This window comes from Alligator mississippiensis, chromosome 2, assembly GCF_030867095.1.
Source record: "Alligator mississippiensis isolate rAllMis1 chromosome 2, rAllMis1, whole genome shotgun sequence".
Lineage (NCBI taxonomy): Eukaryota > Metazoa > Chordata > Crocodylia > Alligatoridae > Alligator > Alligator mississippiensis.
In genome coordinates this window covers 143286559-143313098 of record NC_081825.1, presented here as the reverse complement: position 1 = coordinate 143313098, position 26540 = coordinate 143286559, and the positions used below count along the sequence as shown (strand labels likewise).

Below are 26540 nucleotides of genomic sequence, written 5' to 3'. Positions count from 1 at the left end.
CCTTTCCCCCTCCAAGGCATCCCTGACTATGAGGTAGAACTTGTATGCCACACAGCGGATGCCAACAAAGTTGACATCACGCACCGCCTTGACCATATTGGCCCCATTGTTGGTGACCATGAACCCACGGGTGAGCTTGGCCTTCCCAAAGAACCACCCCTGCACCATATAGTTCATGGCCACTATGATCTCCCTCGCAGTTTGGGACTCATCCATCACCTCTGCTTGAAGAAGAGCCCACCGACACCCTGACTGATTGCACCAGTTTTCTGTGAAGGAGTGGTAGGCATGATCTCCACCCCGGCTGCTTCAGATATCCAAGGTGGAAGTGCAAAGCTACCTGCAGCCCTGCCTTCCACAGCTCTTCCTTCAAGTACTCCCTGCATGCCTCATACAGGGAGGGCACCACCGGCCTGCTAAAGGTGGTGCATGCGGACACGTGGTATGATGAGGCCACAAGCACCATGAGCCGCCTGAACCCTGGACACTCAACAAAAGGAGAAGGGTTGGCCATCCAGAGCAAACATCTCCCTAATGTTCTGGGTGACCTAGCTCACCTTCGGACCACACCCCCTTTTGTTCCCACTTTTTCCCCACTGGTCCAGGGTGGCCTGCCTCTACTTCTTGGGGATGGGGGCTTTTGGAACAAGTGGGGGACTTTCTTTTTGGCCACACTCCCATTGGTGCCAGGCTGAGGAAGAACATGGGCAAGGGGGTGCTGACTCCTGAGATGCAGCAGCACTGCTGTGGTGGTAAAATGTTTCTTGTCCTTGCCCCAGCTGATCAGCTTTCGGCAGTGTTGGCAGGTAGCATACTTGGGATCATCCACCACCTCAAAATAATCCCAAACTACACTACCCACCCTCTTCTGGCTTGAGGCTGGGGCTCCTGCCTTATCCCCCTCCTCAGCAGGCAGAGGAACAACAACAGGAGGAGCTGAGCCACCTGCCCCTACAACCTCCTCCGAGGTGGCTTCCAGAGAAGGAGAGCTGCCTCCAAGGGAATTTTGAGGGGTGTGGAGCATAAATTCAGATTCCTCCTCCCTTCCCCAGAATTTCCTTGGCTATGGCATTCAGCTCCCCTGGTTCTAGATCCAGCTCTTCCTCTGGCACTGGGAGGCTCATGCTGGCAACTGAAATTGGAATGGAGAATGTCATGCTGCTGCTGGTTGTGGTTTCTGGTGTTACTGGTAGTGCTGCAGGTACAGACACAGCTCCCACCTCCTTGGTCCCACTAGCAGCAGAAGACTCTTTGCTGCCAGGAAAGAGGGAGTGTCTGTCCCCTCTCCCTCTCCTGCCAGAAAACCTGGCACCTGGCCTTTCTAGCTTGCTTCATGATGTTTGGTGTGTTGCAAAATATACGTGTGTGCATATGTAATATATGTTGTGCTTTCCTGCACAGTGATGACACACTGTTAGGGAAAACACAGATTTCTTTCTTTCTTTTTGTGCGGGGGGGAGGGGAGGAAGGAGAGAGAGGCATAACAAGAACAAATCAGAGGATTTTTGGTGAGGAATAAGCTGAAAGGAATGGATAACAATAGGGATTGGAGGCAAGGGTAAATAGGAAAGGATTGGATAGAACCTGGTGGCAAGAGACTACTTACTACCAAGCCAGAGCCCTTCAGACGCTGCTGCTGCTGCAACGGAGAGACAGATAGCTCACAGAAGGCACATAAATGAGTTCGTACACAGCCTCATAACATTGTTTCTACATCCTGCCCCCAAAGCACTGTGATTGGAAGGGAACTCAGAGAAAGATCACAGTCACGGGCCAGCTACAGATGTCAATATCAGAGCATTCTCCCTGTCCGTCGTCCCCTCCCCCTCGGTTTGTTTCCTACATGTCTGTCTTCCGAATCTCTGAATCTTTTTTGAATCTATTCGGAGACTTTGATTCAATTCAGAGCTTTTAATGGGTTTCTCAATTCGATTTGGATTCAAAGGTTCAGCCGCCAAATCAGGCCAAATCTCCTCTGAATCAAAATCCAGTCTAGATAACCTCCAGGGCCTGTTGTTGCATTGTAATATTCATTTGATTGAAAGCCTGAAGCACTAAGAATTTCTTTAGGAGGTGCAGAGAATGGAAAGAGAATAAAGCTGGTTCTAGAATAGTTCTTGAAAGGACCGAACTTCTGACTTGTTGATTGGTAACAGAAATGAAAGGGTAACCTCAGATGAGGAAAAGATGCATCCTGATTGCTTCTTAGAAGTTTGGTAGGTCTAATAAGCCAGGTAGGTAACAAGGTTGAGAGAGCTGGCTTGTTTCTTTAATGAAGAAGGATTCACACCGATGATCTTTGTGGCACACAAGTCTAAGGACAGTGAAAGATCCTGTACTTTTAAGCTAAGAATGACACTTCAAATGGTAAATAATAGTTATTTCGACCTCATGTGGAATACCAGATATCTGCAAGAAATGCATACACTTCATGCTTCCACAGTGTAACTGCTGTAACAATGTTTTCTGTTGCTTGTAGTAAGGCTCTGGAAAATGATGTTCAAGGATTGCATTAATCCTCCTCAGAGCTACTGTGGTACTTCATACAGAACCTATGCCAGTCTACACAGCTGTTTCTTCCAAGGATATCAACACATTTCAGCTCCTTCCCCACTGGCATAGACTTAGAGCTTTATCACTTTGGACACTTTTGAGCAGCTGTGACTATACTCAAATTAACTTCATTCATACAACATGATGTAAATTAATACATTTCTGGCAAGATTTGAAGTCTGAAGACCAACAGTAGATAACTTCAAGTTGCCCAACTGAAACTTAATCAGTGGAGACATACAGGGGGTGCATAGGGGTGCATGTGCACCCCCCCGAGAGTGCTGGTGCACCCCTTGTCCAGCCACACTTGCCGCTTACAGCACCCCTGGGCAGCAAGATCAGCTGCAAGGGGCAGCGAGATTGGCCATGGGGAGGGGGACCCCCCCTGGCCAGCGGGACTGGTCAAAGGGGGAGCATGTGCCTGCCCTGACTAAGGCGGCACCACTCGCCCATGAACTTAATACTAAATGACTAATCATAACCTTCACATTAATTAAAAAAATATCACTATAATGAGAAATATAGCAGGAGAAACCAAAGTAGTCAAGTTTCTGTTACAAATTGCATATTTCAGGTCTCAAACCAACTGATTGTGGGGGTGCAAACATAACATCTGATAAACCCATGACAAGTCTATAAATCAGCATCTGAAAATTTTCAAATCTAGTCTGGAGAAAAGTAATGGCAGAGTGGAAAACAGTATCAGGTTCTTTTTTATGAACTCGCTACACAAACAACTCAGTCCCGACCTTCCAAGGCAGATGTCATCAGCAATCAGCTGCTAAAAATGCAGTTCTTCCAAAAACTAGCAGGAACAGGAAATATGTTCTTTCAGTGGGGGATCCTAAACCAATTCATTAAAATTAGGGAATTTGTATCTCCTACAGAGATGGGATCAAGTTGTGTGAAGACTGTGGCATATTTTAAACAAGTTTACGAATGGTAAAGGAAACAGTCTTTGAGAAAGAAACTAAAAACATGAACAGTGACTATCACAACAGGACTCTGACATGATTAGGACTCCCATACTGACAAGATACTTGCCTACTGGTAGTGTAAGGGGAATCCATCACTGCTCCAACACAGGTTGGAAGAGATGTCGAGTAGGAGATTAAGGCTGGTGAAAACTCTTGAGGAGAGGTAAGATATTCAGGGGACTGTGACTGCTGTTGCTGCGCAAGGATCTGCTGCTGTAAGAGAGCTTGTTGGTACTGCTGCACCTGGGGAAGATCATTATGAAGTTACTATTATGGTCACTAGCAAACTACTTTGATTTAACTTAAAAATGTTAACATTTTGACTTGTTTTACCATAAATTTTATATAAAAGTTCAACAAAAACATCCAAGTCACATATGTGTGTGCCATGCATGAACGCACATGCACATTCCTGCTGAAACTGCAGGAAGCCACTATTAGAGTACTTGTTTTATTAACAGAATTAATAAATCAGTCGCTGAAATGTAAGAGTTGTAAGACAAGACTATACATATAATGCTTCCATTGTTACTATTAACCTGTGAAAAGCTGACACACTCATTTCACTGAGGATATCACACAGCAGCATAAAGCAGCCATTATCATGCTATGACATGAATGCTAATATACATGAACGTATAAACAGCACTGGAAGCAAGAAGGAGCCAGAATCCCAAACTCCCTTCCTTCCAAGCGACTGCCAAACAGTAACAGGCCAAATATTTACAACACATGTTACTTGTTCTCCTTCTGGCCTTATAAATCTTTTGTTACACAGGAGGCCAACTTCTACAGAAAAGACAGGATGTTCTCAGCCGTGTTTTGCTCACAGTCTGGTTGTTACAGCACTCTCCTCAGAAGTGGAAAATGATGCTTTAAACCCCCACTGGCTATCCAGGTCCTTCCACTTCCTGAGCAAGCGCACTAACCTCTAGGCTGGGGTGCTCAACCTCTGGCCCATGAGCCAAATGAGGTCCACGGAAACATTGCATCTAGCCCATGGGACTCCCCATGGGTTGGGAAATTTAACAGTGGGGAGCAGTGGCCACCTTCCCCCACTGCCAAATTTCCCTACCCCCTCTCTGCCAGCACAGCCAGATCCAGGCCAGGCCAGGCCCCCTTCTACATGCCACTGGATTGGGGTTGGGCCACGCTCCCTCCACTGCCTTCCCCCTCACTGCATGGAACTCAGCCATGCTCTCTTCTCCCCATATAGCTGTTATTGGGGCTGGGCTAGACCCACTCCCCTCCATGAGGCTTCGCCATGCCCCTTTCACCCCCTATCCCCAACTCCCCTACAGGACTGGATCAGGCCAGGCTGCCCCCCAGCCCTCTGTGTGGCTAGATGGGGCCCCACCACACTCACCCCAGGTACCAGGTCAGGGCCACTGCCCATCTGGCCCGCCAAGAAAAAGGTTGAGCACCACTGCTCTTAACCACAGAGAAGAAAAAAAAAAAAGGGTGAAGGCCCTCTTCTTTCTCCTACCGGTAGTTCAGATGAACATCTTGCTGAGGCAGCTAGATCCTACTGTAATGAAGCCATCTAATGCTGTACACAGGGAATGGGAGAGATGTGTGTCTGCAAGGCAGGGCAGTATCAGCCACTGGAGACATACTAGGCTGTCCATTAAGAGAATGGGAGAGCAATATCCTTTCCTAGGAAAAACAGATTGCTCTCCTGAGCCCAAAACCCTTATTTGGGGATGACTTTAGATGCTAATTAGGCAAGAAAGAATCTGGGCCAGAATACTTTCTTATTAATGAGCAAACAAAAAGTAAAACAAGAAAATGAATTGCTACACAATGCAGTGATTCTCAACCAAGGTGCCAGGGCACCCTGGGATCCCACCAGATCTTTGAAGGGTGCCAGTGGGGTGCAAGGAGATAATCAGGCAAGCTAGGTAGATACTCCAGGCTCAGATCTGTCACAGTCTGGACCACCCCCCTTCACCTCTACTGCCCAGCCCCAGTGTAAGGAGGTAAGCACTATGCCTGCTTGCAGACATTAAAAACAACAAAAATGGTGCTTTACTTTAAACTCAGTGTATCCCCACACCAAACCACACACGTGCCAAGAACTTAGTTAGACTTGGCTCACCCAACGTCTATAAAGATTAAATCAGCTTTAGCTAAAAGCACCAAAAATCCCCGCTAAAGTGCCTGATCTATACAGATGCTACGGAACCAGGCTGAAGTATAGCACTGCTTCTTCCAGTAAAGTGCAGTTTTTTGTTGGGTTTTTGTTTGTTTGTTTTTTAAACGTCTGCAAGCAGCCTATAATATATAACATTTGTTTTTTAAAACTGAATGCCACTCAATTTGCAAAGTTAAGGAGGTGTGCCTCAAATCCAAAAAGGTTTTGAATTCCTGGCATAATGGCATGCTGAAAGCAATCAGTTTAACACTATTAAGAAAGTAAAAGTTCTAAAAATTATTTTAACTCCACCACAATTGTTAACATCTTTACCTGTAAAGGTAAAACTAATGAAAGTGTCAAGGTATACTTTAATATTTATACACAAAACCAAAATCAAGTATTTTAAAATAGTGGCTTCTGTGTTGGCTTTATTTTCTATACCTTTAACACCAAAGACAGGAACACAGACACAAAAACAGACAACTGGTTTATATAAATGTATATACAAATACAGCAGCCACAGAAGTATTGCTCAGTTGTTTATACCACTGCGGAAACTACCAATTCAACAAGTTTGAAATAATTGTTATGTACTCAACTCTCCAAGACTCAAGCTACTCAGGAACCTAGTTTTATGCAACCATTTTTTAACACACTGGATTAAAAAAGTAAAAATTCAAACAGAAATACTGGGGGGGAAAGGCAGTAAGAGAAATGTATCCACTTTTTACATGATGAAATTAACACACACTCGCATGTTCTAGTGACAATCAAATATCGGTGAAGCTAGTAAATAACCAAAAATACTTTAGAGCAGTCTGCTTTGATTGTATTAAAAAATAAATCAATATATTTTCTTTGAACTGAATTATGAAAACCAGGTACCAGCTAAAGAAACATATTATGTTGTTAATACTGAAAACTGAAGCATATAGAACACCACATTAAAATGTTCCTCTTCCCAGTATTTAAGGTGTCTAGTGCAGGCCATATACTCACTCAATAGAAGTACTAATTAGCCTTTATAATGAACAATCTAAATCAGAGTAATCTTGCATCCAGATATGACATACCATGGCAGGATAATGGGACTGGGAAGGCTGCTGCTGGTACACAGATTGCATCAAGAGCTGCTGCTGGACCATCTGCTGGTGCATTGCTTGATACTATATTTAGAAAAAAAAAAAGAGATCTCTGAAAAAGTAACCAAAAAACCCTCTATGGCCACATTCAAATGAGCACGGTGTCTGCGGCACTACATGCCACACATTCAGCTGTTCCCCACGCTGCAAGGTAGCAATGTAGGGGGTTTTTTTGTTTACCCCTGGATATCCAGGGATCAAGAAAATGCATGCAAAAAAATGTGGAGCAGGGCAAACCGGGGCAGCGCACACTGCTCAAAACTGGAGCCACACTTTGGCCTGCTCCAAGCAGCAGGATTGACACCGCTGCAGCCCCAGGAGGCCCCCAGGTAAGGCTGCTCGGGCCAGCCTCCCCTACCCCATCCGAGGTAACCTGCCACGCGCCAGAGGGCACATGGCACAGGCCTTCCCTGGTGACAACTAACAGTGGCACGAGGTGTCCTGCTGCTAGTTGTCCCTGGGGAACCAAACATCCGCACATGTGTTGATGTGACCTATGGATCTAATGATCCTATTCAGTTTCAAATAAATGTGTGTGCATGTACACATCAGCACCATTTTCCATGAAAAAGTTACAATTAAAGAAAAATAAAGTCACTACTAAAATCAACATATTAAAATAGGTGTGTCAAACTCATACAGCCTTGCACACCAGAGAAGGGTTGCTGGGCTTGTCTGCAGGCCACCACATGCAGCACAGGTTCTGTGCCAGCCCCATGCCACACACAGTTCATGCAGTCAGTCCAACCCCATGTGCCACATTCAGAATGCAGTCAGTCCAACCCCATGTGCCACATTCAGAATGCCCTGGTCCTGCTCCAGGGCTTGCTCTGCATGTGGTACACTGGGCCAGCAATGGGTGCACACTGCACAGGGTACCTGCTGGACTGACCCTGCTTGCTGGTATCAGGGCCAGTCCAAATCAGGCTGTGCCAGCACAAGAACACAGGGCAGATGTGGAGAGGCAGGATACATGCCCCATGCTGGCCCTCTCTGCTGCATGCAGCCTGCATGACACTGGGTTCAGCCTGCACACCAAACTAGCTGCACGGTTGGTCTGAGACCCATGAGCAAAATCATAGGGCTCCATGGGCTAGATCCAGCCCGTAGGCCATATCTGACACCACTGCATTAAGGTGATCACTCTAGTACAAGATTTAAAACGTTGGCAAGTATTTAGACTATTTTTAAGCAAACATTTAAATGAGAATTGAATTGAATTGAGTACTTCACAAAGCAGAAAAAAACATTATGGATCCAGAAGATCTGTCAAACCTGCTCACTGTTAAATTCCTTTTTAAATTATGTGTCATGTTTTTATTTACAGCACCATTTTAAGCATACCACAGAAGCATAAAATAATGATAGTGTAAGAGTGATGTTGTAGCCACAAAAGTCCAGAAATTATGAGAGAGGAAAGGACTTCTGAGGGCGATATCTTTGGTTGGACCGACTATGTATTCAGGTCCTGACAAAGAACGTCTAGCATCAGAAAGCTTATCTAATTTTAACCCAACTACATAGTTGGTCCAGGAAAAAAGTATCCCCATAAAATGTAATTCTCTTCAGCAACTCAGGCACTCATACTTGACAGACTAAGTCTGCATATATCAGATAAGAACACACAGAGTCAACAGAAGAGCTGAAACCTTGGAATCCAAGAAGGGAGTTGACCTTGACTGGCCATGGCCCAAAAAGCATCAGAATGTTTAAGGGAATGCTAGTAACAAGGGATGGTGCACACCAACTATAAGGGAACACAGCTCATGCTCTTAAAGACATTGTCCTCCATAATCAGAAAAGAGTCACACTGATAAGGAGGCAAGACCAAAAAGAGTGAGAATCCTTCAGATATGGTATCTTTAAAGAACCAGCTATTCCTGACAACCATTGCCAACAAGAATTAAATTCAGAAGTCGGGCAGAATAAAAGTTAAAGTAGGAAGACAAAAAAGCATCTATTTAGCATATAAAATGCAACTTGCCAATAAGGTAAACATTATAAGTTCTTATGCACAGATATGCCACATATGCAACAGAGAAGGGGCATGGGAGGGGTAGACAAACCTTTGCTTTCTGCCTGGAAAAAAGTGACAGCCTGCACGTCAGCAGAAAAAAATATTTTTCATAACTAAAATATAGATTTAAAGTTTAAAGTGGCCTTGCTTCATGCATTTAACTATCTTTAAAACTGGATTTTTCTTCAGTAAGATCAGCACATACCTGTTGCATGTAAGCATCTTGAAGTAGTTGCTGCTGTTGCTGCTGGTGCTGTAAATGGTGCAGTTGCTGTAATCTCCAATCCCCCTGCTGCAATTGCTGCAATACTCTATTTTGTTGAGAAGGGTGCTGATTGGTCCCTTGGGACAACAAGATATCTTGTCCATTTCCAGGTTGCATGGTTCCTAATATTTTTTTAATATTACATTAACTCATTTGTTTATGAAATCCAGTAGCATAAAACATGCTGGTAACAGCTGCATTTATACTTTAGCACTCTTATTGTAAACTACTACTACAAACTTTTTTTTTTTAACAGTTTGAGAAGGTTTACATTTATGAGAACCCTTTCTGAACATCTCTCATAGGATTCTCAATCTTGAATCTGACTCCAGCTTAGCCACATGCAAAACTCTCCTGGCTCCTAAGACCATACCTTTCTAAGCCACCTAGGAGACTGGGATAAGGGCTATGCTTTACTGAACATGCTCCAATTGTCCTCACAAATCCCAGAAGAGTCCAATAAATTACCACCTGATACTTAAATTTACTATTTATTTTATTCCATTCTTACCATTCTGACCGTAATGCAATATAACTGTTATGCATTATGTAATGTGTCTGTCCACACCAATGTGTATCTGGACATTGTGGATTATTCTCTACACCTGGGCTAGGGACAGACATTCAAAAAGCCTGAATTGATCCAAGCTTTGCAGGTTAATCTAACCTGGCTAGGCTGAACCAATTTGTAACCAAACATACATTGTCTGGACTGAGGAAATTCAGGCACATGCCTGCAGTGGCTCAGGCTAGAAGCCAAGGGGCACTAAAGCAGCCCTCCCTTCCATAACCCTGAGCAGGGGGTGGGGGGGGAAGAGCAGCAGCATGGCCAGGCCCTAGCAGGAGCTCCGATTAGGGAGGTCTGCCTGCACCATCCCAGGCTTTTCTCCACTCGCTGTTGCCAGCCCCCAGAACCCTGCTAGCACTCTAAGGCAAGAGGGGGGTGTGAAGTGCATGCATCTGTTGATGATACAGAGCTTTTCAATCTCCCTCCCTGCTTCTTTATACTGTCTGCACCAAACTGACAGGCAAGCAAGCCAACAGGGAGGCAATAACAGTGTTTATCACCCCATCAGAAAAACAACATCCTCTCTCCATTAGTTCAAACTCTTCTTAAACAGCTTACCAGTTGACCTGTTGATTAGCTCCAAAAAGCCCTAAGTGGTCACTGTTCTGTCTGCCTGCCCCAGTGAAACCAGAGACATGTACATGCAAACATCTCTCGGCATTAGCTAGCATACCACATGCCTAGGGTCTACATGGCTGGGGTCTGTGATGTGGGAGATGGGGGGGGGGGGGGGGGGGGGGGGGGGGGGGGGATTCCTGCTTCAGCAGTGAGCAGCAAGGGTGGGGGAATAGGGTAGGGGGAAGCCAGCCAGACTGCTATACCTGCAGTCTGACAGCTCCAGCCAGGCAGCAGAGGGGAGGTCCCAGCTCTGCTGCAGAGCTGAGAGCCCTGCCCAGCCCAGAGAGCATGCCAGGATGCTGGAGTCTGGTTTATCTTAAAATCAGCAAGGGGTCTGAGACCGACATTGCATAAACCAGTTTGAGCCAAATCACTTAAGTCTGATACTACATTCAACCAGGTTTATCTTAAACCGGTTTCAGCCATTTTCATGTGTTCTGTTACAGGTTTAAACCAGTTTCTGATCACTTAAACCAGTTTGTATGTAATGTCTGTCCCCAGCCCTACCAGAGAATTAAGCAGAAAGTACCCATGCATAAAAGGTAAACACTGGAGCCTCCCACAATATAGGTGCAATACAGTTGTTCTTTAGTTTAAGGAAATATAAATTTGCACATCTAAAAGTATTTATGATGTATAGACTTTATAGCCTACTGACACAAACATTTGCAATGCATTACAAATACACTGAACTAAGTGCTCAAAGACCACCAAGTTCTTTTTGTGCAGCCTTTATTAGGTAATTACTTGCTGGACAGTAGCCTTGAGAAAAATATGCATGATTATAATTTCAAATTGCTTCTTATCCAGCAACTTCTAGAAGGCACAAAGCAGCACTGTGCAGCACATGATCTAGCTCTGCACATGTGAGCTCAGAACCAAAAATAGTGACATCATGTTAACACAGTACTCTCTCCAAGCTAATTAGCATTCAAAAAAGAAACAAGCAAGAAATAAAGACAAGCTTCTCACTGTTTTCCTGCTGTTTATTTAACTTGGGTCACTTACCTTTTTGCATACGGTTACCAAGTTCACCAGCAGCCGGTACCTTCACTGGTGTGGCCGAACTCTGGATCGTCAGCACGCTAGAAGTGGCAGTGCTCGAATTAGCCTTTGGTCTTTGTCGTGGTGCAATTGAGGTTTCTGTTGGTCCAACGGCATCTGTTATTCTACAGTGAAAAATGTTCATTTATTCAGGATCAACTTAAATTGTTTAGTTCCTACTTATCCCTTACAACCAACATACATTTATAAATATAATTCTGTAAAAGTTTCAGCGAACTGTATTGCAACCGTACCATGGCCAACACAGAGCTTTCCAGAAACTGAAAACTTCAATAAGGAAAAAATATTGTTAAAAAAAAATTATAGAATCTTCTCTTCCCTTCCATGGTGGTCAGTAATCTGTAGAATTTTGAGGCTGTCTTTCTGGCCTTTAAAAATAATTGGAGAGGGGCTCTTTTTTGTTCGTTTTAAACACTTGTAGCAGTACAGTATTCTGAGATTATGAGGAAAAAGAAGTCTCAAAAGCACCAAGGTGACTTTGCAGCCACAGTCCTATTTTCAGAAAATACCCAAATGCATATCACTCAAGTTTAACTGCAAGTTGTGAGTTTACGCTTTGATCTTTTAGCAGAAAAAAAAAATAAATTAAAAAGCCACTCAAAAGACATTTTATAAGCAAGTACTCTCAAAAGTTAACACCCAGTTATGAAATACAAAAGTCTAGAACTCTTGGTTCAAAAAATGATATCTTATTAGACCAACTAGGAAATTGCAAAAAAACCTGTCTTTTTCTGCAAACTTTCAGGCTCAAATGCCCTTCATCAGGCTCTGGGAAAATTAAAAGATGGTAAAAAGTCCCCATAGGTAGGTAATAAATTTCATTTTTGTACAGAGGGAGCTAAAGATAGAAAATCTGTCCCTCTGGGTCCATGAGAGTGTTTCTATAAGTTGTTCGGAGTTGCTCTTTGTTGTGTAAATTAGGTACGAATTCCTTCCCTGGAGTGTCAGATGGCAAGCAGGGAGGTTTTAAAATCTTTGTTGTATTGCAATGAAGTTTAAAATCCAAAATCAGCTGAAATTCAGCATCCTCCATGTTTCAGGGATGTATTTGGTAACTGTGTTGGTCCAAGTACTCAACAAATCACAGAGATACTCACCTGAACCGAAAGGGACAGATTTTCCATTTCCAGCTCCCTCTATGCAAAAATGAAGTTTATTTCCTACTTATGGAGACTTTTTACCATCATTAATTTTCCTATAACCTGATGAAGGGCATTTGAGCCTGAAAGCTTGCAGAAAAAGATCATTCAGAATTCATACTTCAACCTATTCATAGGTGAACTTCACAGAAAACAATTGTATCGTGACATCTCTGCTTTTTCAAGTTTCTGAATAGATTCTTCTTCCAAAAGTTTTCTATTGTGCTTTCTTACATCAAACAAACAAACAAACCAGAAAAAAAAAAAATCAGGATTTCTCTTAATTTTCTCCCAGAATAACATACCAGTCATCCATTGTATTCACAAAGTGAAACACAGGCAATGAAGAATGAAAGTCTTTATATAGACTAGTTGAAACCCTGAATTTGAAAAAAAATCTGTTGACAATCTCCCATAGATTAAAAATCTCAGATCATTACAGTGTACTGGACCTCCACCAAAATAAATAAGGCAAGATTTAGAATACCTATTTGAAAAGGTAAGACCTGAAAACAGTTTTAACCATTTAAATTTTGAAATAGTATAAAGCAGCAAAAACAAAAATGATAATGCCTTTTGTCTGCTTGGCAGCCACCTTGAACATCATCTCAGAGAGGTTAGCTGAAATTTAGTCAGACTAAATGTTTCAAAAAATAGTTTAAAAATTTAACATGTTTTCCAGTTTCTTTCCATTATAGACTTCTTGGTCCAATCATTGTGCACATACATGTTTCAGCAAGAAGAAATAAGTGCAAGTAAAATACAAGCTTACTGATATCTAAAGATGGACATTCCCAAATACTAAAGAAAACTTCAGCAGATGCTTAAAAAAAAAAAGTGTAAGTTTTTGTATACTAATCAAACAAGGTAAGTGAGATGCAGATACACAAAACAGATTTATTAGATTTCAAAGCTCTACATCACTTTACTCACCTGGCTTTTATTTGGCTTTTCCTAGCAGCTGCCTCACTAGCTGTCATGGGTTCAGGAAGAGTTGAAGGGACAGAAGAATTCTTGGGAAAAATACATTTGAATAAATTAAAAAATACAATTCTGAAAGAAAAAAAATCATTACAAATTGAAGAGACATATTTGGACTTCTTTGGGTTTCTTAATTTACAGTTTCAATAATGGCTCAGATACAATGCTGTAGATGAAAACATATCATTACATTTAAAACACTTAACATGTTTATCAAAGCTGAAATTTTAAAAGTCTAGTTGACTTCATTTTTCCATCTTCTCTTTTGATCAATAAAAATCCTCTAGGTAATTTAGCTTTTGCTGTGCACTGTGACCAGGCTAATGCTGAAATATTTGGGTTAGAAGCAATTCAGGGGAATATCTGTTTTAAAATACCTCCTTTTAAATAATTTAAATTTAAGGACACATTTACTTTGGTCTTTAGATTTTTATGAAACCTAACTTCTGAATGAAGTTTGAGGCTTTTCCTTTATGATACTCAACACTTATTTGAAGACTTATGAACTAGTTTCATCTTACAATTAATTACAATTGCATTATACTGCCCAGAGTGCTTTGGCTGTTTTGAAAAAACAATGAAATTATGAGTATCTGCTATGTGCATTATGTTTCAAATAAATGCCGTAAGATTTATTTCGAGTCTTGAAAAAAAATACTGTGTTCATTTTTAAAATAAGCTTTGCTAGACCAAAGAATCACCAATGGAGATAAGGTTCTGGATTTTTATTTTTAATAAAGAAAGAACATACATCTTAACAATACTTGACTAATTTCAGGGCTCTTGGGCAAATCTTCAGCCCTAAACACAGAACTTCAGGCCTTTTGCCCGTGTAGTAATTGTTGGAGCCAAGCCAATCAATACTACCCAGTTGGCAGCATGTCTACATGAGACATTAACTGAGGAGTAGACTAATTAGCTCTGCGGTAAACATTGTGCATCTTGTATTTACAAGTACCACCACACTGCAGAGTTTTTTACTCCACAGAAGCACATGTAGATGCTCCACAGAAGCACATGTAGATGGGCGGGGGGAGTAGCTATATATTTCTTCAGCTTCCACTGACAGAAAAGTTTTCAATTAAGAACAACAGATATTTTGTTCTTCATGAAGCTCCATGAAATTACAGGGTTTCAAAACAGCTGCCATCTCCAGTTGTTCCCAATGAGACTTGGGACAGAATCTTCCCGTTGCAGCCAAGATAGATTCCAATGACGACTCCTCACAGCATTGCCTTTTACTTCCTCACAGCACAGAGGGCGTACTATTTTCCCCGAGGACAGACTCAGGGGAAGTTGGAGCTAAATTTAAACCTATCTAAAACATGATATGGTATGAAAAACAGTTACTGATACACGTAACTCAACTCTACTCTCTAGTGATGCCAAACACAATATTTCCTTTCAATTGACATCTTAGTGTTTGAAGCCCTTATTAGATATTTAGAGACACAGTCATATGATTCCCTTTTTTTAAACCCCCACCCTCCCCCATGATTACAACAGGATGTCATTAAGAAATGCTGACAACCTAATTATTTCCTTATAATAATACTAGCCAATTGCCCGTCAAGAAAGATGGGGGGGAGGGGGAAGGGGAGTGGGAAGGGACAGAGCGCTGCCACCCACCAACCCATGCCATCGTCACCGTCACCTCCCTGGAGTGGGGGGGGGGGGGGGGGGGGAGAAAGAGGGAGGGAAGGAGCATGCCTTGCCATCCTCTCCACCAGCACCCCACACCATAGCTGCCTCCAGCACTGCTGGCCTCGCCCCCCCCCCCCCCCCCAACTCTGTCTCCTCTGTCATGGTGGCACTCCACCGCCTCCAAGAAGCAGGACCAGGGCTGGGGGGAGGTGGGGACACAAGGCTAGCAGCTGTTGCTTCACTAACCAGAGTGCTCCAAGAGTGTTATGGACAGACAGACAGACAGACAGATGAACTAAGCCCTTTATTATATAAGAATATTACGTCTTATTCCAAATTTAGCCTTACCAATGAACTTCCTAGGTTTATAATGTCTCATTTAGGAATAACTGTAAGAGTCTTAAATTATAGTCTTCATAATGTAATTTAATTTTTTCTTTTCCCTCCGAAATGCGTAGGTACATTTCAACATATGGTTCAGGTAATAATATAAATTAGGTGAGCAGGAAAACCACAGATTATGCATTTTCCTTTGTGGGTACTGTATAGTATTCTGTGGAATTAAGTGGCATAAGAAGGGTTAAAATATCATTCACTTAAAGATATTTTTTTATAATATAAAGATGCATATAAAGATTTGTTATCAGAAACTATTTCCGATTCCACCTCTTTTACTAGACTATCCAGAAGATAAGAAGTTTTTGTTTCTGTTTCAGTTTAGCAAATCAAGAATTCAGATCACATAACTGATTTGAAACGTATTATCTCAAAAATTTTCAACACAGGGATTAAGTTTTAAGAAAAAGTTAACAGACATGTCCTTGCTTGTTCTTACATGATGAGAGTAGTTGCTGGTTTCTTTATGATAGAGGGATACACACTAAAACAACCAAAGACTAGTGAAAAGACAAGACTACTTACATTAATATTGGACAATGGACAATCCTTTTTGGCAAGTTTAAAGGCAAAATAAGATACTTGAAAGATATCAGGTCTCCGTTCTTGATCAGGTTCCAGCATGTACCCTGTAAAAGTAGATTATATTTTTCAAATATTGTTTAAATAGAATATGGGATCATATTTCAAAATAGTGCAAGAGCCAAAGAGCCACCTTTAACCAAAATCTGATGAGAAATTTTAAGTGCAACTTCTAGCAATATAGTTTTCACACATCTGCAATGATTTTTAATTTTAAACCCAGAAAGGTTCATAATGTGCCATAATTTTACTATATCCTATGAAATTTAATTTAAATCTGTTATATGCCTTCTCTCAAGAGATTAACTGGAGATAAAGCAGCAATCTTGAGGTTACTCATGCTGTTGTCTTCTGAAAGATTTCATGAGCTCAAGGAACAGTTAAGTTTGTTTGTTTTGCTTTGGTTTTTTGGTTGGGGTTTTTTTTGAGGGAGGGGTTGTCTGTTTGTTTTGGGGGTATTTTCGGGGGGGGGGGGGGGTTGTTTAAAAGAAAAGAAGGTTGAAAAAGCCAAGAATCCCTGCAATACTTATGACAAACTCCTGCTTTTGACAGGTTTAATTCATGAGTACTTGATACATTAAAAAAGAAAAAAGATTTTTGCTGAAGACAACAGTACCTATTGTTTATATTTTATATCTGCTATAAAGTTCTGCTACTCTTTAAACATGAACTTCTACTCATGGCTCTGCACATACATATTTATGTGCATGTACACACACACCTGTGGAACTATAAATGTGCATATCTTAGGCAAAATGATGAATAGGAATTCATGTTTAAATAGGAGTAGAATCTTGAATGAAAACACACACATATAATATGTAATATCATAATAATATATTAATCCTTATTTAACACACAGAACCATGTATGTGTGCATACACGAGTGCAGACAGTTCATGTAGGAGCAGAATTTAGAGTGCCAGTTTCAGAGAAGGTTACACAAAATTCTGTTTAAGTTCTCAGAACACGTTTTTCTTAAATTGGATACTGCCAGTTCCTTTTTGTAATTATTATGGCCATTTGTATGAAGAACGTTCTTCACAACCCTGATACTTTATTCTAAAAAGACTACCCTTTGTTTGAGCTTGCACTTGATGGCACTTCATTTCACTGCTGAATAGCAAAATGTCCAGTGCAAGTCAATATATTCATGTTAGATACTTCACAAAAAGTAGTTGCCAAGACCTGCATTTGTAGCAGCAAAAAACCAATGGAAAGCGCATTTAAAAACCAATCAGCTCATTATTTTCTTCTGTGGTTTGAAAACTATTTCATAGCATGTATTTTTAATAAGTAATGCTTTTCTGAATTCAAGTATACAATTTCAACAGTGCCCATTTCACGTGCATGTCGTTCTATATGGATAACAATCTGCATCTAACTAGATCATGTTAATTTAAATTAAAATGAACTAATGGATTTTAGATTGCAAACTTTTCAGAGAAGAGACCTGCATGTCTTGAAGACTACTATTTACTTTGCTGGACCAATGTTCCATCAAGCATTAAACCTTTTTCTTCAGGAAAAAAAAATCCATTTCCCTTTTTGGAAGTTTCATTTCCTTTACAGTAAATTTTAAACTTAAGTTACGTTTAAGTTTGTTCATGCTTTATCAAAAGTGTTAAACCTGAAAGTCATTCCAAAGTGTAATTGATTTAAATCAACCTATCGAATTATTTCACATCACTATTGGCAAACATTTTAATAGATCACTTATGTGTATAACATGTCTTGGCAAGAGAAAAGTAATCAACAAGTTTAACTCAATGAAATTATTTTTGTACATTTAATCAAAAGCCAACTTCTAGCCAAATGCAGCTTGGGAAGTCACAAACTAAAAATAATTTCTAGTTAATACAACACTACCTCATTTGCTAACTTTAAAATCTAAATGTTAAGAATCTGAATAATTAAGCTACATAACTGTACAACTAAAATGTGCACAGATATAGGTCATTAGTCAGGAAAGGGATCATGAAAATTTGCCAGCCAGCAGGAATAAACCTTTCTTCAAGAAAGCAAAAAAGTAAACCAGGATTTAAAAACAGTTCAAGCAGTTTCTTCCTTGCTAATTAAAATCATGACTTATTAATCCATGCTGATCAGAGAAGGTATTTTAATTATCAGATGCATGTAAAGTGTTCTTGGAATTTTTTAAAGAAGTCACTCTTTGATTAAAATAAATATACAAATATGAAAGCAAATGCTTCCATAGTTGCACATAAGCTTACCTTCTGCATATTATGAAAGAATGCAGCTTGGAAACCAAAAAGTCGTGTTTAAAAGTATGGCCCTTAAGAAACTAATTATTATTTAAGTTTCATCCATATATACTTAGCAATGTGAAATTTTGCATATTATGTGTCTTTTGTTTATTCAATGCTTCAATTTTCCATCAAAATGATCTAAGAGAGTATAAAGCTTTGTATATGCTGGTATTTATATAGCAATAATGCTCAGTGCTGTGCAACTTGTCCAGGGAGCACCTGCTGACGCAGAGGGCAACTCCATTTAAAACAACAACAAATGTTTTAAAGTTCATTTCCCAAAGAAAACAAACAAACTGATGCGTTCAAATCAAAGGCATCACCTCAGGGAAAATGTCAGGGGTTACCATCTGATGCTACTTCCCATACAACAGTGCTTATGTAAGGTGGCAATGCTGCTATCCCTTCCCAGCAGATAATGTCACCAAATCAGAAGTCACCACTGTCCTGGTTGTTCCATCCCCAGCTTCTTATCCAGGCTGTGAAAGCCCTAGCACAAACTTAAAACAGCACTGTGCTAAACGTTATGCCAGCTCCCTCTATTATCCTCAGACCTAATGCTACTGGAACCAGAGGGCTGTGAAAATCTTTTAAAATAATTAAGCAGGTGATAAGGTTCAAGAAGAAAATTTTTAAAGCAGCTAAAAACTTAAGAGTATACCTGATGTCAGTCCCAACTTTATCAACCGACTCTGGGAAATACCTTTTTCTGACCACTTGGAAATGTAAGGCTGTCAGGAATTAAGAAACGTACTATGAAAAAACTATTAAATAGGGTGGATTTGAAAGAGCATTTGCTTCAAATTAAACTTCATCTTCAAGTGAAAATCTCCTTGGTCACTAGTATGACCAGGATTCTGGACCTACCAATTCTGACAAAAATTCTGGAGCCATCTTTGTTTGTTTTTCTCCAGAGAAAAAGTTCCTTAGTGAAAATGAATGGCATTTGTGACTTGTCTAATTGGGCAATATTCCCCCAACTTTTCTTAGGCCCCTGCCACTCATTACAGGTATTACACAATTAACTGATTGTTAATTGTGTAATATCTGATATACAACTATCAGATTTTGTGTATAACTGATAGTTGTGCAATAAATTTAGACCAGCCACATATTCAATGCAATTCTCATGCCATAAAAATGATTTTAATTCGGGGGGGGGGGGAGGGGGGGGGAAGGAGAAGGGAACGAATGTGTGTGGACTTGTGTTTCAAATACTTAATAAGTAATTATAATCATTCTTTAAAACAATAAATAAACTTTATAAGAATTATTTTAAGGCAAAGTAATAGTGCTATGTGGAACTATAGGAAGTATGTGCTGGGGAAACTGTACTCTACATACATACAGATATCAGCAACTTCTCAATGTTGCCAGTGTTTTCTGTACATTTTTTCCTCTCTCATTCCTTACTGCAGAAATATCCTTGCAAACAGTTACTTAGAGAGCTTGAAAAACGTAACTCAAGAGCAACCTGTCCACTTCTTACAAAAGGGTATCATCTCAAAACAGATTTATTTAAATTATCAAAATTGTTAACTGTTGTACTCCAAAACTTTTTTTAAAGTTGCAAACTTTAGAAATGTAATGAATTGAATGTTCTATTGAACATTTATTGTTTCATGTCTTCAATACAGACACAAGTGAGTGGTTCTACAAAAGAAGTCCCCAAAAAGGAAGTAAAAGAACTCTTATTTCAAAAGGAGCAATTGATGTTTTATTCGAGATCAGTAAACATACTGGCCTGCTTAGTAAATAAAGCAAATTTCAGTTAAATACAACAACTTGCCAGAGTGAATTTTTTATAGAGACATTTTCAAATTTCCTAATAATCTAATGGAACTGATTATTCTGACTTATCAGTTAACTACAAATAAGACAAAATAGAACTTCTCAGACAAAGTTTCCTGCATAAAATGTTTCTACTATGCATGCATCCCTCTTCCTTTTATGAAGGATCCCAGATTACCACAGTTTATCAAACAGTGAAGGCAAAAAAAAATTCTGAGCTTACAAAGGTCAAAAGAACATGCCAGCAGAGGATATAATTACATTTAATCAAGTTTTTCAAGTTACTGATTTAAAGGATGCTATTTAATGATGGTTACCCACAACATAAGAAAAGGCACAAGGAAAACACTGCATTAAAATGAGTAATAATTGCAACACAAATATATTTTAAATGCTGCTCCAACTACTTACTTATCAAACAATGGACATGATGGGTATACCGAGAATTGTCTGGAATGGTAAAACTTCCATCACAAATAGCAACCTGACTCTCTCCAAAAGGAACCGTGAAGAAACAAAGTTTATACAGCAAGCAGCCAAGTGCCTGTAAAACAAACAAAAACACAGCAATTGCCAAAGGACACAGTTTGCTTACTATAAAAGAAGGGAAGACATTCAAAATATATCTTCTTTAATGGAGATCACTACCAAGGTGAGATAATGCTATAGTGTTGTAGGAGTTAACTTATCAACATTCTGCTAACATAATTTGGAAATGAAAGTGACAAGTTGATAGCAGTGAAATGTGGACAGAGTGTCACTGAGGTAACTCACTACTATAGTCTTAATCAGTACACAGAGTCCCCTGAGTCCTATTGATTTATACATAAAGTTTAAAACAGTTATTTTAAAAGGTTCATGCATATTAAAAAACCACAAAAAAAAAACAAACGGTATTTGCTTCTGATGATCAGTCAGCTTCAAGAGGTGTTCGATGCAAAAAAAAAATACCCCCCCATTCTTTACTGTCTCGCACTATATTATATAAAATATCTATCACAAAGTAGACAATAGCTAACTACTGATAAGTGTTGATTCTGCCACAGAAAAATGTGGATTTTCTCCTTTAAAAGATAAAAATGCAGGGAACTATCAACGTCCCCATGCAGACTGCCAGAGTTTCCAGCCTGCAAGGGGCTGCTTTGGGGCTGGGGGGAGTGGGAGGAGCCCAACTGGATGCAGGGGGCATCACGTACATGTGTGCATACATGCACATGGCCAGCAATAAGGAGAGCAGATCCTCCAACTGCCTGCAGTTAAGTCTATGGTGTGGGAGACATAGTGATGTGGGGGGGGAGGGGGCGGGGGGGGGGCAGACTGAGGCGACAGCTCACAATGAACCCCCACAGTGATGAAAGGAGCAGGACAGGGTTGACGGCTGGGGGTACTGCCCAGCCAGGGAGGTATGCAGGGCCTGGACGGAAATGTGTGGCTGCGGGGCCCAACTGGAGACTGGGACAGAGCCACAGGCTGCTCATCTAGGGAGGTGGAAGCTGGCAGAGGGGCTGGCTCTTTGCCACTATACACACTCCCAGGAAGGGGTCAGGGCAATGCATCAGTGGGGAATGGTGGAGGCATGTGGCCCCCTCTCCCCAGATTTGTGCAGCCACAGCAGGGCATGGGACTGCAGCCTGGGCAGACCAGCACTGGGCGGGGGAGCTGCCTCGGTAGACCAGCAGGCAGAAGCTAGCACAGGAGGGTACAGCAGGACAGCAAGACTCGTTGCCCCTGCTCCCACCACCACCAGAATCTATCAGTCGCACTGCCATGGAGTAACACAGAGCTGCTCTCACCTCTTACCACCAGCAGCTCACACGCTGCACTGCGGCTCCACTCCACCATCATGGCCTGGCCATCGTCACTGTTGTTCCGTTAAGGCTGCCCACACTGCCCTCCACCTCACCTCACCTCCCCTCCAGGGTAGGACTGCAGCCTGGGGCGCAAGCAGCTGGCAGCAGGAGGAGTTAAGGGCAGCATGGCTGCTCCCCAGTCCCCTTATGCTGCTGGCAGTGTGGCATTACTCCCTGGCAGTGCAACTGACATGCAGTTCCCAGCCTCACCACCCCGCTCTGCCTTCCCATGCCAGGTCCTGCCCACTAGCCTGCAGAGGCAGCTCCTGCCTGGTACCAGTCCAGCTAAGCTGCAGCCCTGTACCCTGCTGTGGGCACACAGATCTGGGAGGGCATGTGCTCCCTGACACCCTCCTGCTGCATATGGTTGGGCACTCCTCCCTCAGTCCATACACAGTATGGGGGGGGGATGGGGGGGAAGCAGGTCAGGAGTCAGAGGCATCAGCATAGCAGGGGGGGGGGGGGGGGGGGCTGTGGCTTGGGAGTGAAGGGCAACAGCTTGGTGCCAAAAAGCAGCTGGGGGGGGGGGAGGGAGGGAGGGAGGAAGGAAGAGGTGGCACAGCTGCAGCTGAACCCATATCCTTATAAGCAAAGGGGTCAGGAAAGCTCTGATTTTCTATGATCAAAGAACCAAAATCAAATACCAAAATATATAGGTATTTAAATTTATTTTATTAAAAATAAAATTTATATTTTAGAGGGCAAGAGAGGGCGATTTCATCTTAATCAGAGAAAAATGCAGATTTGCGGTTTTTAATCAGAGAATTTTATATTTTTAAGCAGAGAAAAACCAAGACCCCTGGTCATTACCAAGCCCCTAAGAGCAAGTTTGGGCAATGAATCTGGTTGGAGGGAGGCTTAATGAGTTTTGGTGAGCTATATCAGGCCACAAGGGTATGCCCTTGGAACCATTTTGGAACCAGAAGTCCCATCCCCCTAACCCCTGACCTTTGCCACCAGAAGTCCCTCCCCTTGGCACAGAAGTACACCTTTGGAGGTTGGGGGAGGGTTGCAGTCTTGGAACCAGAAGTTCCACCCTGTCCATGACATAAGGCAGCCCACCCACCCGACACCAAACCCTTGCCTCCTTTGTAAAACAAGTTAATTCATTTTGGAATACAGAATAGCTTAGAAAAAGAAATGGCCAGACTCTGCCCAAATAAATGAATATTAGAAATAGAAAAGCCAGTTGGTACAGACCAGTCAAGTAATCAAAATACACTGCAAAGAAGTGAACAATAAATAATACCCCATCTGTGAAACAGTAGTTGTAATGGCTTTTTAAAAAACAAACAAACAAACAAACAAACAAACCTGTTGCTTATCTGATGGCAGCTGTACGTTCTATGGAGCAAATCCATTATTTTATGCAACTCATTAAATGTTTATTCCCACAAAAAATAAGACTATAAACTGTATTCCTTCCCAAGGGGGAAAATGTTATTAAATGTTACCACCTATAGCCCTGGTTAAGCAAACAGATATTGATATAAGCACCTAAATATTTTGAAAAAAATATTTAATAATAAACATTTGCTTATATCCCAGGTGACTTAAAGGGACTCACATGCTTCGTTCAGTTAAACAAAACAGAACATTAGTGTTATCATCTTTCAGAGTTATGTACCAAGTTTAATGCGAAGTGCCAGGTTTTTTCAACATCTGCAAGCACCCTACTGTACCAGACAAGGTTCCTTGGGTGAATTCCATGTCTTTTATTAGACCAACCCAAATGGTTGGAGAATAGTTATTAAGCAAGCTTTTGGGTTCAAAAACCCTTCATCAGGCTAAGGAAGTTTCAGCAGTTGGTGTGTGCTCTTCCTGGATGGAATGAAAAGTAAACAAGCCAGGGGCTGGGCTGGGCTGGGCTGTCAGTTGCCAGGCAGATTATAATGTATCAAAAATCCAATGTCTATGTTTAGTCCATGATCTCTAGTATCCAGGAGGTTGATGAAATGGTGCTCATAGGCTCATCTCTAGGAAGTGTTGTGTAAATTTCCCTTGAGGATCAGGACTGAGAGATTGGAGAGAGAGTGGCCCTCCTGTGAGAAATGTGCCCCCACCAGTAATTGGGTATTTCTGTCTTTGATGGATTTCCGGTGTGCGTTCATGCTGGTGCACAGTTGTTGTTTGGTCTCTCCTACATATTTTCCATCAGGGCATTTGGTGCATTGGATGAGGTATATTACATTTCTGGAGGTGCAGCTGTAAGATCCTGGGATGCTGATTGCTCTGTTGTGGGGTGTAGTAATTGTGGGGGTGGTGGAGATGTGGGGGCAGGTTTTGCATTTCTTGTCATGGCACAGTCTGGATCCTTTTGGTGTGTTCTAGGCTTGAGGAAGTTTGCTTCTGGTGATGAGGTTGGCGAGGTTCGGTGCTTATTTGAAGGCTAGGATGGGTGGCTCTGGGAAGATCTTTTTAAGAATAGGGTCTCTGTCTAGTATGGGTTGCAATTTTTTGAGGATTTTCCGTACAGGTTCAAGGGAGGGGTGATACGTCAATCAGCAGTGTGCGATTTGTGGGGGGTTTTCTTCTGTACTGCAGCAGTTCTTCACATGGTATCCACGTGGCTCTTTCAAACGTGCGATCTACCTCTCTGGATGAGAAAGTCGGATGGAGGGATGGTGACTGTTGAATTTCTGATGGAACTCAATCAGCGATTGCAGGTTCTCAGTCCAAATGATGAGTATGTCATCGATGTATCTTAAGTATAGAAAGGGTTTTATGGTGCAGTTCTTGAGGAAGTCTTCTTCCCTCCATCCGACTTTCTTTAGAATACTCCAGCACCAAAATCTCCTTTTTAGACACAATGATCAGTACCCAGAAAGTCAAATACAGACCACAGTACAAAAGAAACCCACAGACCAACATACATATCTGCACAGAACCAGCAATCACCCTAAACACACCAAAAAAGCTGTGATATACAGCCAAGCCCTCAGGTACCACTGCATTTGAACTGAAGAGAACACCCGGGATTGCCACCACACCAATCTTAAAAAGGCTTTCACCCAGCAAGGACACTCATCCAGAGAGGTAGATCACACGTTTGAAAGAGCCACCTGGATACCACGTGAAGAACTGCTGCAGTACAGAAGAAAAACCCCCACAAATCACACACCACTGGTTATGACGTATCACCCCTCCCTTGAACCTGTACGGGAAATCCTCAAAAAATTGCAACCCATACTAGACAGAGATCCTATTCTTAAAAAGATCTTCCCAGAGCCACCCATCCTAGCCTTCAAACAAGCACCGAACCTCGCCAACCTCATCACCAGAAGCAAAACTTCCTCAAGCCTAGAACATACCAAAAGGATCCAGACCATGCCATGACAAGAAATGCAAAACCTGCACCCACATCTCCACCACCCCCACAAATACTACACCCCACAACAGAGCAATCAGCATCCCAGGATCTTACAGCTGCACCTCCAGAAATGTAATATACCTCATCCAATGCACCAAATGCCCTGATGGAAAATATGTAGGAGAGACCAAACAACAACTGCGCACCAGAATGAACGCATACCAGAAATCCATCAAAGACAGAAATACCCAATTACTGGTGGGGGCACATTTCTCACAGGAGGGCCACTCTCTCTCCAATCTCTCAGTCCTGATCCTCAAGGGAAATTTACACAACACTTCCCAGAGATGAGCCTATAAGCTCCATTTCATCAACCTCCTGGATACTAGAGATCATGGATTAAACATAGGCAGACAAGGTTCCTTGGGTGAATTTGATATCTTTTATTAGAGCAACCCAAATGGTTGGAGAATAGTTATTAAGCAAGCTTTCGGGTTCAAAAACCCTTCGTCAGGCTAAGGACGCTGCAGCAGTTGCTGCGTGCTCTTCCTGGATGGAAGCGTCCTTAGCCTGCAGCGTCCTTAGCCTGACGAAGGGTTTTTGAACCCGAAAGCTTGCCTTAATAACTATTCTCCAACCATTTGGGTTGGTCTAATAAAAGATATCAAATTCACCCAAGGAACCTTGTCTGCCTATATCCTTAGACCAACACGGCTACAACCTAAACCCCTGGACTAAACATAGACATTGGATTTTTGATACATTATAATCTTCCTGGCAACTGACTGCCCAGCCCAGCCCAGCCCAGCCCAGCCCAGCCCCTGGCTTCTTTACTTTTCATTCCATCCAGGAAGAGCGCACACAAACTGCTGAAACTTCCTTAGCCTGATGAAGGGTTTTTGAACCCAAAAGCTTGCTTAATACATATTATCCAACTATTTGGGTTGGTCTAATAAAAGATATCAAATTCACCCAAGGAACCTTGTCTGCCTATGTCCTTAGACCAACACAGCTACAACCTAAACCCCTACTGTACCATGATTTCAACCTAATAAATGCATACTGACACTACCTTTAACGATAGAATTCTTTGCATGTATAATCCATGCTCTTTTTTATTGTCTTGCATGCTCTGCACAATGCTGAATATACATACTGTAGCTAAACTAACAATCAAATACAGAGTGATGTGATCTAATGCTGAGCACTACCTCTATGCTAATTTAGGAAGTAAT

At 41.7% G+C, this 26540-nt stretch overlaps 1 protein-coding gene across 5 annotated transcripts in view; it reads right to left on the bottom strand.

Moving 5' to 3' along the window:
* The window catches only part of BMP2K (BMP2 inducible kinase), a 133791-nt gene that overhangs the window by 48041 nt on the left and 59210 nt on the right, over nucleotides 1-26540 (bottom strand). For all 5 annotated transcript variants that reach the window (XM_059722221.1, XM_006258849.4, XM_014603811.3 and 2 more), the window contains 7 exons: nucleotides 20557-20689; nucleotides 16028-16131; nucleotides 13415-13494; nucleotides 11286-11446; nucleotides 9032-9213; nucleotides 6741-6833; nucleotides 3598-3773 (listed from right to left, as the gene is read on the bottom strand). In XM_059722221.1, coding sequence (XP_059578204.1) covers nucleotides 3598-3773; nucleotides 6741-6833; nucleotides 9032-9213; nucleotides 11286-11446; nucleotides 13415-13494; nucleotides 16028-16131; nucleotides 20557-20689 — 929 coding nt within the window. The remainder of the gene's footprint in view (nucleotides 1-3597; nucleotides 3774-6740; nucleotides 6834-9031; nucleotides 9214-11285; nucleotides 11447-13414; nucleotides 13495-16027; nucleotides 16132-20556; nucleotides 20690-26540) is intronic.